Source organism: Myotis brandtii, unplaced genomic scaffold (genome assembly GCF_000412655.1).
Source record: "Myotis brandtii unplaced genomic scaffold, ASM41265v1 scaffold265, whole genome shotgun sequence".
Lineage (NCBI taxonomy): Eukaryota > Metazoa > Chordata > Mammalia > Chiroptera > Vespertilionidae > Myotis > Myotis brandtii.
This window is the reverse complement of record NW_005360086.1, coordinates 863,901-876,982: the sequence shown is the minus strand read 5'-3', so window position 1 is coordinate 876,982 and position 13,082 is coordinate 863,901. Positions and strand designations below refer to the sequence as shown.

The 13,082-nt window shown below is 52.6% G+C and overlaps 2 protein-coding genes across 5 annotated transcripts in view; both read left to right on the top strand.

The window, feature by feature from the left end:
* Positions 1-10,148, top strand: part of FAM117A (family with sequence similarity 117, member A) — a 60,695-nt gene extending 50,547 nt beyond the window's left edge. For both annotated transcript variants that reach the window (XM_005868166.2, XM_014541164.1), the window contains exons 3-8: positions 1,329-1,424; positions 2,866-2,976; positions 3,440-3,574; positions 4,703-4,904; positions 6,089-6,239; positions 8,915-10,148. In XM_005868166.2, the coding sequence (XP_005868228.1) occupies positions 1,329-1,424; positions 2,866-2,976; positions 3,440-3,574; positions 4,703-4,904; positions 6,089-6,239; positions 8,915-9,215 (996 nt within the window). In that variant the 3' untranslated portion in view covers positions 9,216-10,148. The remainder of the gene's footprint in view (positions 1-1,328; positions 1,425-2,865; positions 2,977-3,439; positions 3,575-4,702; positions 4,905-6,088; positions 6,240-8,914) is intronic.
* A 2,433-nt stretch (positions 10,149-12,581) lies between these two features.
* Positions 12,582-13,082, top strand: part of SLC35B1 (solute carrier family 35, member B1) — a 6,899-nt gene continuing 6,398 nt past the window's right edge. The window contains exon 1 of one of the 3 annotated variants that reach the window (XM_005868159.2): positions 12,582-12,813. In XM_005868159.2, coding sequence (XP_005868221.1) covers positions 12,608-12,813 — 206 coding nt within the window. In that variant the 5' untranslated portion in view covers positions 12,582-12,607. The remainder of the gene's footprint in view (positions 12,814-13,082) is intronic. The other 2 variants (XM_005868158.2, XM_014541166.1) reach the window with 2 other exon arrangements.

Below are 13,082 nucleotides of genomic sequence, written 5' to 3'. Positions count from 1 at the left end.
GAGAAGGTAGAACCAAGGAGCCCCTGCCCAGGGCCCCTCCCCGGCAGCTGTCACAGGACAGGCTGCTCCCACAGCCCTGCTCAGCCTGTCCCTGCTGAGCTCTTCTTAGCAGCTGTTGGGTGTTGAGTTGTTGGGTTTCTCTCTCTTTTCCTCCCCCTTCTGTTTGCTGCAACCTCTCCGGGGAGGTCAGCAGATCTGTTGTAGGAGACGGTTCCCAGGCCCTCATGGTTTTGGCAGCTCATGCAAAGAACTTAGAGAGGAACTGGTTCCACTGGCGCATTCCCCCTTGGGCCCCTCCCTTGGAATGGAACTAGGGATGTTGGTGGTGGGGAGGAATCTTGTCCTCCTGCCTTGTGCTTAGAGCCAACAGCTTCCTCCCTCGGTTTGGGGCTCAGGAAGTGGGTCTACACACTCCCCCTGCCTCCAACTTGGGCCAACTTTGTCTTCTGTGCAGCAGAGGAGGGAGGCCAGCAGACTGACAGCCCTGTTCTCACGAGGAGCTGCGCAGGGCCCAGGAGAAGGAGCTGTGACAAAGCCAAGAGCGATCAGGAGTCAGGGCTGAATTCAGAATTCTGGCTCCCTCCATTCTGAAAATGTCCCATCCCTGGGTATTCAGGAGGGCTCCTAGCACTGACTCTGTGTGCAGGGGAAACTCGTGGAACCAGCTTGAGGCACCGCACCGCACAGACAGGGATGGAGGGAGGGGGATCTCTGTTGACCTTTTTTGTGCTTTTCCAGTTCATGCTTCCTGTCTAATAACTATTCTGAAAATGTCCCATCCCTGGGTATTCAGGAGGGCTCCCAGCACTGACTCTGTGTGCAGGGGAAACTCACAGAACAAGCTTTAGGCACCGCACCACACAGACAGGGATGGAGGGAGGGGATCTCTGTTGATCTTTTTTCTGCTTTTCCAATTCATGCTTTCATTAGGTTCCCAGGAACCTGGGCCTGTACTAGGCACATGGAGGGTTCAAGAATAAAGGATGCCAGTGGGTCCCTCAGCCCATGCTCTTTGGAGCTGGTGGGGACAGGGCGGGCAATCCTTGAGCTCACTGTTGGGGAGCACTGAGAACTGGGCCTGTCAGCCATGTGTAGAAGTCGTAGAGAACAGAGAGCAGGCCGGCCTTGCTGGCTCATCGAGAGGAAGGTGATGGGGAAAGAGGGAGTCAGTGGAGAAGCCTGGAAGAATAACAGAGGCTGACAGCGTTGAGGAGGTTGTGGAGCAGATGAGAGAGCAGAGGCCACTGCCTCTGTCCGGGAGACTGTGTGTCTGCTTCCCCTGAGCCCACCTGAGAAGCTGCTCCGTTTCACGGTTCTTCTCCCTGCAGACCCCCCTGTCCTGGCAAGAGCTTGAAGGAGAGCGGAGCAGCTCCTGTGCGCACAAGCGCTCAGCGTCCTGGGGTAGCACAGACCACCGCAAAGAGGTAACCGTCCCCTTTGACTCCCTGGCCGGAGTAGCTGCTCTTGTCCACCCCCAGCACCGTGGGTGCACCTGCTCCCAAGTGGACCCACACTTCCATCTCCCTTGCCTTGACCTGGTCTTTCCCTAATGAGATGGCTCCTTTGCAGCTGCCTCCCAGCCGCCTGGTGGCCAGGCCTTTGGAGCCAAGACCCTCCTGCCAGCAGGGGCTTGGCCAGTGGCCGCTGGTGCCCTTCAGCAGCCGGGCACAGGGTGGGAGCCACCATTGTTCTCACTGTGCTTTGAGGTTGGATCCAGATAAGCGGTTCAGAGGCTGGAGGAAGATAGGGAGTGCCTTCCTGGGAACTGAAAAGCCCCAGCCCCATCTAGTACTTACTATTCATCCAGCCTTAGTTTTAAAAGAAGAAAAAAATAGTTATTGTTTCCAAGCACTTTTTCCTGGCCCTCCTTTTCTCTCAGGAGGGTTCCAGTCATCAAGGTTGACTAGAGAAAGCCATAGACCGGAATTCCAGGGCTCCCAACCCAGTTCTGTCTGCCACCGCCCAGCTTGCCAGGGGTCACCCTTGACTCTTTTGTGGGGGAGTCACTTCTGCCTTCTTGGTTGCAAAAACAGAAAAAATATGAAGTCTTTAAGGCTAGTGGAAAATGCAAAGTATTTAACGTTTGTAATTATCAGAGTAAGCAAGTTATTTACACTAAGCATGGAGTCATGGTTGAATGGTCCCCAATAGCAAATCTGAAAGCACTTTCTTTTTGGCAGCAGTCATATTGCGTGGCTGTGGGCAGCAAATCTACCCTCCGAATTCCATTTAATTTAGGCCCATATTTAAATAGCTCGGCTTCTGAGCATTTGCCAGCTGAGGCAAGTAGGTCTAGAATCCCAAACGTGACAGGGATAATATTCAAAATTGTTGATGATAATCCATAATTGTTACAGGAAATGGAAGTCGGGACAAAATCTGATATTCCCTCTGGAGAGCTTGCTCCTCGCTCAGCGCAGTCTGCTCTAAAATGGGGGGAAATCCTTCCATCCTTCCTGGTCCCGGGCCTTTGAGATAGCTGTGAATGTACTTTGGGGAGTGAATTCAAAAACATCATTTCCCATTTCTATTCATAGAGTCGTATTCCATGCCTTCGGAATCTGTGAAAGACAAAAACGGTTTGAGTGTTGTGTATTTTTAAATTTTTTGGAAACGGATCCATCTGTGCAATACATGGTAATTCAAACTATGAAGTAACCCAGTTGATAAGGTTCCCAGCTTGCCCGATGAACCCATCGTCAGAGTTCGGAACACCACAGAGGTGGCTTGAGATGGAAGATGAACTGCCATCTCCCTTTTAGGCATTTCCATGGGCCTCTGGCAGGAGCCATGCTGGGAGGAGGGACCCAGTGCACTTTTGCTTTGCTTCACCTGCCTCCCCTCTCCCTCTCTCTGGGCCCCCAGATTACCAAGTTGAAGCAACAGCTGCAGAGGACAAAGCTGAGCCGCAGTGGGAAAGAGAAGGAGCGGGGCTCCCCACTGCAAGGAGACCATGCTGTGCGGGGAACACTGAGGGTATGTCACCACCCCAGCTCTCTCCCCTTTGTCATCCTCCCGGGCACACTCCCCCCACCATGAGGGCAGAGCCTCTCGGGTTGAGCAGCACCTGAGCCCTAGCACACCATATGTCCTGTGGCCCCGTGGGTGCCCAGGTAAAGCTTTAGTGCAAACTTGGACTTGGTGAATGACATTGGAAGAGCTTCCTACTGTTCTGAATTTCTCTCTCCTCCACCCTCATCCCCTGTACAATTGAGGCCGTGATGCTCCTGCAGCCGTTAAAAGCGTACCCCCGACCTCTCAAGGCGCCAACTTCTGGAGAAAACCCCACTGACTGGACCTATTGCAACCAGTACCTGTGCCCAGTTCCTCCTTTACTCACTTGGTGTTGCCGTGTAGACATGACCATCACCCCCAGCCAGAACTGATAGCTACCGGGCGTGGTGGGTTTCAGCGAGTGCTTCATGTGCTTCCTCCTCAGGCGTCCTCTCCCAGCTTCCCCGCGGGGTCCCCTGTCCTTCGACTCAGCCCCTGCCTGCACAGGAGCCTCGAGGGGCTCAACCAGGAGCTGGAGGAGGTGTTCGTGAAGGAGCAGGGTGAAGAGGAGCTGCTGCGGGTGAGTGGGGCTGCACCCTGGATGCATTGACAGGTGGCGTCTTGCTGAGTCTGGACGCCGGGGCTGGGACTCTTGCTCTTTGGGGCTCACAGGCTATGGCCGCAGCAGCAGAGTAACATGCAGACACCAGCCTGCGGAAGGAACACGAATTGAGTTGATTAGACTCAAATGGACTTACCCACAGGGACAGCAGAGCTGAGCCGCGTGGGTGTAACTGGGGAAGGCTTTGTGGTGGTAGGTCGACAGAGGAGGAGCAGGGGCTGGCAGAGAGGCAGGTCCCAGAGGGAGGAATGAGTGAGACGTTGTTCTTCAGCCAAGCACCAGCTCACTTCCCGCATACTTGGCACCGCCGCCGTCACCCCTGTGCCCAGTGAAAGCCACCCATTGCCTGTGTCACCACTTCCCTTCCCCCATCTCCACCTGATGACAGATATTCATCCTTCCTGCCCAGTGCCCCCGTGTGGCCTTCTTCCCCACCCCACTCCCAGGCAGAATTATTTGCTACCTCTTCTGTAGTCTCAGGCACATTTGTATACTGACACAGTACAATTGGGGAATGCCATTTGGGCAGTATTAATATAATTCTAGTGGGCACACTCCTCAGTTTACATTTACTTGCTGACTGATTTTAAGTTGGCATGTATGTAGAATTCTATACCCACCCAAACACATGTGCACAATTAGGTGAGCTGTAGGTACAAGTGCCACTGAATGTGAAGGGGGCAGGGGTGTTTAGTGCGTGATGATGTTTGCATACTTGTCCTATCGTGGCCTACAGCGGTACGGTGTCCTGGTGGCCGGCACACAGAAGGTCCCTGCCCTCATGAGGCTTACAGCCCGATAGGGGTGACACACTGAGAAACCATTCAAATAAATATGCAATTATAAATCGGCTGCGAGTGCTACCAGGGAGAAGACCGAAATGCTAGGGGAGAAATAGCAGGGGTTTTCCCTTAGATGGGGCTGGGGAGTCAGGAAATCAGTGACTTGAGGAAATGGTGTCCTGCTGTCGCTGTGTGTTATGAATAGAGGATGGAAACAAGGGCACAGGGAGGACCCCAAGGGTCCCCACAGCTCTGTAGTCCTGAAGAGCCAGGACAGAGTCATCACCCACCCTTTCCCCGGCAGATCCTCGATATTCCTGATGGGCACCGCGCCCCAGCTCCCCCCCAGAGTGGCAGCTGTGATCTCCCCCTCCTGCTCCTGGAGCCTGGCAACCTCTCCAGCTCTCCCTCCATGCCCCTGGCATCCCCCCAGCCTTCTGGCCAGACCAGCCGCGAGGAACATCGGGGTGCCGTCGAGGAGCTGGCATCCATCCCCAATGACAAAGGTAAGCTGAGGAGGCCCTGAGGCGGCTGAGGCAGCAGGGCCCACTCGGGGTGCAGAGCCATCTCCATTCCCTTTTCTGCCTCTAGTCAATGTCAGGCCTGGCATCTTTATTTGCCAGGCAACTAGTATATCTTTGTGAGTCGTCTTTATTCCATACATTATACTAGTTATAACAATGGTCCTTGATATCGATTCTGATTTGTAATTTACATAAAGTCCCTGCACCTATACTTTTATTTAATCCTCACTGGAATCCAAAGAAGCCCTCCCTTCATCCCCATATTTGGCTTGAAAACCCTCAAGTCTGTTCAGGTGTCCACTGTACCCATTACCAGCACTAGGTCTCAAGGTGGTTGTAAATGATATAAAATAAGAGAATGTGCCCTGGTTTGACCCAGATGGAAACCCAAACTCTCTGACTCCAAATCTCTACTTTCTGCTGTGCCCTGGCCGCATCACGAACAGGACAAGATCCGAGTCCTTCCTCCCGATAGTAATGATCCTTACTTTATAAAGCACTGTTGCCTGCATCGCCTCATTTGATTCTCACAGCAACCCCATGAGGTAGGCTGGCCAAGGGCAGGACCTAACAATACACAGAGGTAAACAGAGCATAGAGTAAGAAGGAATAAATGTGAGATAAATACAGATAAAGTCAATATTTGCAGCCTAGGGAAAGTACATTCGCTGTGTGACAAGCAAGAGGAATTTTATCCCACGAGTGGGGTTGAGTAAAGATTGCTTCTCTGAGTCAGTACAAGAGCTCTTCCTGGAAGAAGGGATAGATTTTCAAGGCTGTGGAGAGGAAGAAGCTATGGTATGTTGGCAAGCAGGGCAGTGCAGTCTTGGAAGAAGGAAGAGAGAGAGACAGAAATTAGGATTCCTTTAAGTCCGAGGCTTGGAGTTCCCATTGCCGTTCATCTCCTGGAATATACAGTTTGTATTAGACCTGACTTTTCTGTCAATTCAGCTGCATTTTTTTTTTATCCTGTGTAACAAGATACGTATTTTTGTAAGCTGCCTCAAAGATCTTTTAAGGTCGAGTATAGAAAAACAGCCTGGATGAGCATGACCCCTGCCCCCACCTTACTGCGTCAGCCTCTTCCCTTTACGCCAGGGCCTGAGCGGAGGGCGGTGGAGATCCTTCCTTCAGCTCCACTGGACTCAGCCTTGCTCTGTTTGCAGCCTCCCCTCCAGGCCGCCCGGCCTTCCTCGAAGACGGCAGCCCATCTCCAGTCCTTGCGTTTGCCTCCTCCCCTCGGCCCAATCACAGCTACGTCTTCAAACGGGAGCCTCCGGAAGGCTGTGAGAGAGTGCGCGTGTTTGAAGAGGCCACGTGAGTACATTAGCGGGAGGGACAGAGATGGGGGGCCAGCCCTGTGTTGTCCCACCGGATAGGCCCTGCTTCCATCTTGGACTCTCTCTCATCCCAGAGGTGCTGTCAACTTTAGATTATTGGTGCTGCAGATTTTCCATGATCAAACTTGTTGACATTACCTACTCTGAGCACCAAATTTTTGCTTATCATTATCTCCATAGAAACCTGCTCTCTGCCCACATGCCAGCCACAAGCGCAGCAGGAGCTGGAAAGGAAAGCGCTCTGAAACTAAACCCTTTGTTTCTTCTATTTTTTCCCATCCCTGGGGAAGGTGTGAGAATTTGCTAGACCGTAATCAGAGAGAGAGAGAGGATATATTAGTAGTTCTCTTCAGGCAGAGATGAGAAGGGTCTCGTCCCCACTGAAGCTTTCTAGTTGCTTCCGAGTCACGTCTTCACCCTGCAGCTTCAGTGATTCAAGTGTCAAGAATGTCCAGACAGAAATTTCCCGTCCTTGCAAGTAAGGACTATGGAATATTCCCAAACCTGATTGGGCAATTCAGAGGCCATTCTTCCATGAGCAGAGAAAACTGAGAGCTGGCCCACACAGCCAGCCCCCTGTGATAGGCACCCTAAGAACTCATTTCACTCCCCCTGCCCCCACCAGCTTTAATATTCATCAAGGCAGATTCACCGTGGATGTTGGTTTCCATGGAAGCCAGGAAGTTTGGTCACAGTGTGTGAGTGGACATTTAGCTGGGACAGGTTTGTGGCCTTGAGGGCTCCATTTGTATCTCAGGTAAGGGAGAGACCGGCCCAGGGTAGTGGCAGGAGGTACATATGTAACCCAGAGTAGGAGTTAAGGAGAAAACCATAGCCAACTGGGTATTTCTCGCATCATCACTGTTGCCTGGTGTCTCTCCAGAACCCCGAGTCCTCTGGGTGAATTGGAGGGAAGGGGCCAGATTGTGTAGCAGACTCTGGACTTGTGTGCCCTTCCCTAGTCCACGTTATAGCTGAGTAATTACAACCTCGACTTGCTTGTGGAAATTAGGCAGTTGCTTGTCTTGAGTCTTTTGTAGACTCAATGTTGGAAGAGGTCTTAAAGTCATCTCATCTAGATTCCTGCCCCAGTCAGCCCTTTAAGAAAGGTGCTAATCCATCACCTCCTTTCTAAGATATCCCGGGATGGAAATTCTCGGCTCACCGGGGTCTCTTCATTGTGTCAACTTTCCTACTAGAAGTTCGTGTAGTTCGTGGTTCTTTTGCCACATTTTCCTCTCCTCTCTAGCTGCTGACCCGTGAGATGGCCTGGATTTCCCAGGGGGGGGGGCGGAATCAAGCTGTTCAGGGTCGTGCTGGCTGCCCTCATGTCCCTCACACATTGCTTGGTCTCTGGGTCACCTTCCTCACGTGCGTCTGCGCACCCCGAGAACATTCCCTCTCCTGCCCATTCTACTCTTCTTCCTGGGTTTGGAATTCTTAGAATTTACACCTAAAGTAGTAACCAGCTTATCAGGCTGTACACTCAGTGCCTTTTTCTGTACATGTTATACTTCAAGGAAAAGGTAGTTGATAGGAACCACTGGCGACAGAGCGTCCCCCATCTTCCTACACATTCATCTTCACTCAGGTCCTCACAACCAGCAGCTTCTCGGGCTGTTTAAACCTCAAAACATGGTTATCCACTTCCTTTTCTTATCATAAGGATTCCTTGTTCTAGGACTCTCCGACCTAAGCTCCTTTTACCCTTCCCTTTCCCCTACATGATCAGAAGGGTCCGATGACTCTTTCCTCGTTAAAGGTGAGACAGTTCAGGCCACGACCACATGGTGAGTTAGAACTTAGAGCTCCTGATGAGGTCGGGCTGCCTTTCCCACAATGGTTGCTATCTTTCCCTCCTAGCACATATTTTAAAAATCACACCTTTCCAATGTGCTCAAGAATGAGATTCTTTAGGCCAGGAGATTTCAATGGAGGACAGTTTTTACTCCCACGGGACATTTGGCAATGTCAGGAGACATTTTTGGTTGTCACAGCCTGGAGGGAGGGGGTCAGGTGCTACTGGCACCTAGTGGGTAGGGTCCAGGGATGCCATTAACATCCTATAATGCATGGGACAGCCCCCGCAACCAGGGACTGTCCAGCCCAAAATGTCAGTGCTGAGGCCAAGAAACCCTGCTTTAGACTGTAAAAGTCTTAGGAAGTCATTTGCACGGATCTCTGCTTTCAGGCAAGGGGCCTGCCCCCAAAACACTGTTTATTGATGAAATCTCCCAAGTTAAAAGATCCCTTAGTCTCTTCTAGAATCAGATTGTCAGGAAGTTCTCCTTTCTGTCTAGCTTCAATCCCTCCTGTTTCAATTAAAGTAGATTTCCTGTGGTTCAGCCATATTTCTAAAACACAAGAGCCAAGGAGCCTAAAGACTGGTTGTTGTTCAGTACCCTTTCGTTTTTCTGGTCAAGTTACCATCCTGTTTTAACAGAGACCCAGCTTCTCTGCTCCCTGGACGCTGGTGGTTTCTCTTTTGCTCCGAGTGTGCATTTAACAGAGACCCAGCTTCTCTGCTCCCTGGACGCTGGGGTTTCTCTTTTGCTCTGAGTGTGCATGCACGCGCGTGCGCGCACGTGTGTCTGTGTGTGTGTGTGTGTGTACACACGTGTATATCTGTGCATTTCTTTCTCCATCCTCCAGATCTCCAGGTCCTGACGTGGCCTTCCTGACTTCCTGTCCCGACAAGAACAAAGTCCATTTCAACCCGACCGGCTCGGCCTTCTGCCCCGTCAGCCTGATGAAGCCCCTCTTCCCCAGCATGGGCTTCATCTTCCGAAACTGCCCCTCAAGCCCAGGGTCCCCTCTCCCTCCCGCCAGCCCCAGGCCACCGCCTCGGAAGGATCCAGAGGCCGCCAAGGCCTCCTCGCTGCCGTTCGAGCCTTGGCAGCACACCCCGCCATCAGAGGAGCCCGTGCTCTTCCACAGCTCCCTGGTGGTCTGAGGGCACCCCCACCACTTTACCACGGAGACCAGTGCCTTGGTGGCAGGCCCCTCCCTAGCTCCCCTGAGGTGGGGGATAAAGGCGCCCTTCCCTCTCGGCCTTCGAGCACTTTCACTTATTGTGTCAAAGCCCTGGGTCCCCTCTCTGATGGACGCTGTCACTCCTAGTGGGAGGGGACCTGCCTTCTCCACTAGCCACTGGGCAGCTCACAAATCATACCTGTGTTCTTGCCACCTCCCTTACTCGGTGGAAAACTCACCCAGAGGGTCTTGGGTCCCCTGCCCTTGGGTGTGAGTCCAAAGGACTGTATTTGGGGCCCTTGTCCTTGTCATGGAGCAAGCTGGCCTTGATCGGAGTAGAGGGGACACCACAGATTTCCTCCCCTCTCCTCCACAGACATAGAAGAGGAGACGGGAAGATAGATCCCCACATCTTCTCAGCCTCCATCCCATGCTTCCCTCTCATTGGAGGAGCAGACCAAAGCAGCCCTAACGGGCCATAACACTTGACCAATCCAGCTGCTGGCAGAGAGGGGACCCTAGCGTTTTCCCAAGTGGCATTTTCATCTCGCTTTCATCCTGACTAAGATTGTCTTAAGCAGCAGCTCAGCCTGCCCAGCCCCAGGTGGGTAGGGGGAGGAAGGAAGAGCTGGCATTCCTCCAGGTGGCAGGTGGGGACTCTGTACCCTCCACCTGCCCCAGGACTGGGTTGGATTAGAAAAATGCCTATTTTTCTTGTATCGATGTAGAAACTCTATTTTCTCCCAAAGACACTATTTTTGCAGCTGTTTGAAGTTTGTATATTTTCCGTGCCGCAGAGCTTCACAAAATTGAAGAAGAATGTTAATGTTCAAGTTTTCTTATCCTGTGTTTAGAAGTTGTTTTTTTGGCAGATCTTGGTGTTGATAGACCAAATAAATAAGTATTCCCAGCAGTTTGAGGTTCTGTTCAATATTTGGGGGGTCGGGGGAGAAGATGGAAATTGAGGGTATTATATTGATTACTTCATCCTTGTCTTTAAGAGGAGCCTTAACACATAATGATGTCAATGAACAGAGTCCCTGTCCTCAAGCCACCAGGCGTGGATTCTTCACACGGATGAGTAAACAGTGGATCCACGGAAAGACCGTCCAGAATGAAGAGTGTGGTGGAGGTTTGGTGAGGGAGTCATCCTTTTCTGAATGAGTCTGGAACGCTACCTCGGGGGAGTGGGTTTCAGAGAGGAAATTAGGGCGACCAGTGGAAGACAATCTGATGTCATGGGTGCTCCTTGACTAGTAGAAGAAATTTCTTATCCTTCTGCTGCCTCTCAGCTATTAATAGTGCCACACCTGTAAGAACTCTTGGGCTTTTTGGGGAAATGGAAACCACCATCCCAACATTCTGATGGTATTTTGCAGTTTACAAAGCATTTTCACAAAAGACACTAATCCCCAAGGTATGGATGAAAAGTTGACTACCCCAAGGGCAGTTATAATAACTACAATTATATCTGTCTGAAAGACCTCAAGACAAACTCCTACCCCAACTTGGTAAACATCAGAGAACGCTTGCATAAAATGTCACTGATGTACTTGCATAAGATATCATTTCAATATTAAAACAACTCACTGAGAGAAATGTGATAAATCCCACTGTACTCCCGAGGGAAGGACAGAAAAGACTGACTACGTTCACCCCAAAGACAAAGATACAATGGCTGGGATTGGGAACCAGGTCATTTGACTCCAGGGCCCATGCTTCCCACTTGTTACATCCCCATTCATTTCAGAGGAGGAAACGACTCGGGGGTCAAGGGGATCATTTGAAATCCCAGCTGGTGAAGAGGCAGAGAAGGGGACGGGAACCCAGGCCTCTCTCCCAGCTGCTGCCCTGTGCCCTGCAATCACTGACGGATTCGGTGGATAGACAGTGCGAGGGCTAATGTATGGCGGTCTCTCCTCCCCCACTAACACGAAGGAGAGAAAGGACGAGGACAGACCCCATCTCCTCTCTCCTTCCCCTCCCGCTGAAAGGTATTTGGCCTGTCCCCTGACGCCCCATTAGTCAGCCAGGCCTGGAGTGATGGGTGTGGTGCTGCCCGAGTTTCCTTCCTCTGCCCGAGGCTGTGCCAAAGGAGCAGACTGCTAGAGGGGAGCAGTTGCCTCTCCCCAGAGAGCCCAGATGCAACGAAGTGGGGGTTGGGGTGGGGAGTGGAAAGACCGGGGTCCGTCTTGCCCTGGTTCTTGGTGCCAGCAGGTGGGTGCCCCACACTTGGATAAGGGAGGGGTCCAACACGGCGCTCACTGATAGGGAAGAATCGGGAGGGTTTGCTCCATTGTTGGTAAGTTTGAGACCCTAGGGCAGTGGTTCTCAACCTTCCTAATGCCGCGGCCCTTTAATACAGTTCCTCATGTAGTGGTGACCCCCAGTTTCATTGTTACAAATTGAACATAATTAAAGCATAGAGATGAATCACAAAAACAATATGTAATTATATATGTGTTTTCCGATGGTCTTAGGCGACCCCTGTGAAAGGGTCGTTCGACCCCCAAAGGGGTCGCGACCCACAGGTTGAGAACCGCTGCCCTAGAGAAACTTTACTTCAACAGCTTCCCTTTCCACCTCCAGGTCGTGAGGAAATACGATTGGGACTGAGAAAGAGTAATGAATACCTTCGCACAGCACGCTTTACAATTTATAAAACACTTTCACAAACCGCAGCTCCTTTGATCCTCACCACAGTCGAGAGGTGACAGGGCGCTTTTAGGAATTATCCCGTTTACAGACAGAAAACTGTGGCACGAAAGTAGGTGACAGACGCAGGTGGCCCTGCCTGTGGGTGAAGGAGAGGGGACAGAAGGCCTGCCCCCCTTGGTTTGCCGCAGGAGGAGGACCGCTGTCCGAACCCGGGCCTTGCACATCCTTCTGGTAGAGGGGGGTAGGCGCTGGGCAGCGCTAGGGGGCGCTAACGCTCCACTAAGCAATTCATGGCGTTAGGACCCAGCAGAAGCCTGCCGGCCGACCGGGAAAAAGACTATTCGATTTGCCCAGCCGCCCGCCCCGCCTTCTCCCCGCCCACCTGTCAGTCTTTACACGGCGCAGCCAATCGGTGACCTCCACATCCTTCTACATCATCACTCCACGCCCGCATAGCTTGTAGGTCGTCCCTTGGAGCTCGGGGTTGTAGTTGTCCTCGGAGTTGCCTGATTGGAAAAAATCTCGAGGGCAAGACGTTCACCTCGGGGAAGCTGCTCCCCCTGGCCGTAGAGATGAAACCAAGATCCCAGGGTGCTTTTCCTTTCCTTGGAAGCGGTTTCTGGGCTCCGAGGTGTTTCCCCCTCGGCAGCCCTGAGCTGGCAGTTGTGGCGGTGGCTGTGGGGCCCTGCTGAGCGGCGGTCGCATGCAGCTCCTATGAGGCCCCTGTCGCCGGTCGGCGATGTCCGGCTGGAGCTGTCGCCGCCGCTGCCGCTGCCGGCTGTGAGCGGGTCTCCAGTGGGGTCTCCTGGGCGTCTCATGGCCGCTAGCAACTCCCTGGTGCCCGACCGGCTGCGGCTGCCGCTCTGCTTCCTCGGCGTCTTTGTCTGCTACTTCTACTATGGGATCCTGCAGGAGAAGATGTGAGCGGGTCCCCGGGTGGGGAGGCAGACACCCTCCGCCCCCCGCCATCCTGCCCCTCCCCGCAGCCTGCGGCGGGGTTCGCGGTCTTCACGCCCCTGCCCCGGGTGTTCCCTCTTGCCCTCCCGCCCTTCCTGCACCCCAGCACCTTTGCAGCGCCGCTCCGCCTCCCCAGATGTCCAAAATGCGAAAGTTGATCTTTGGGTTCTCGGGACCTGGTGATTTCTCTTCCCTTGATTCCTTCCCTCCCATTTTGGTCCTAAGAGCTTGG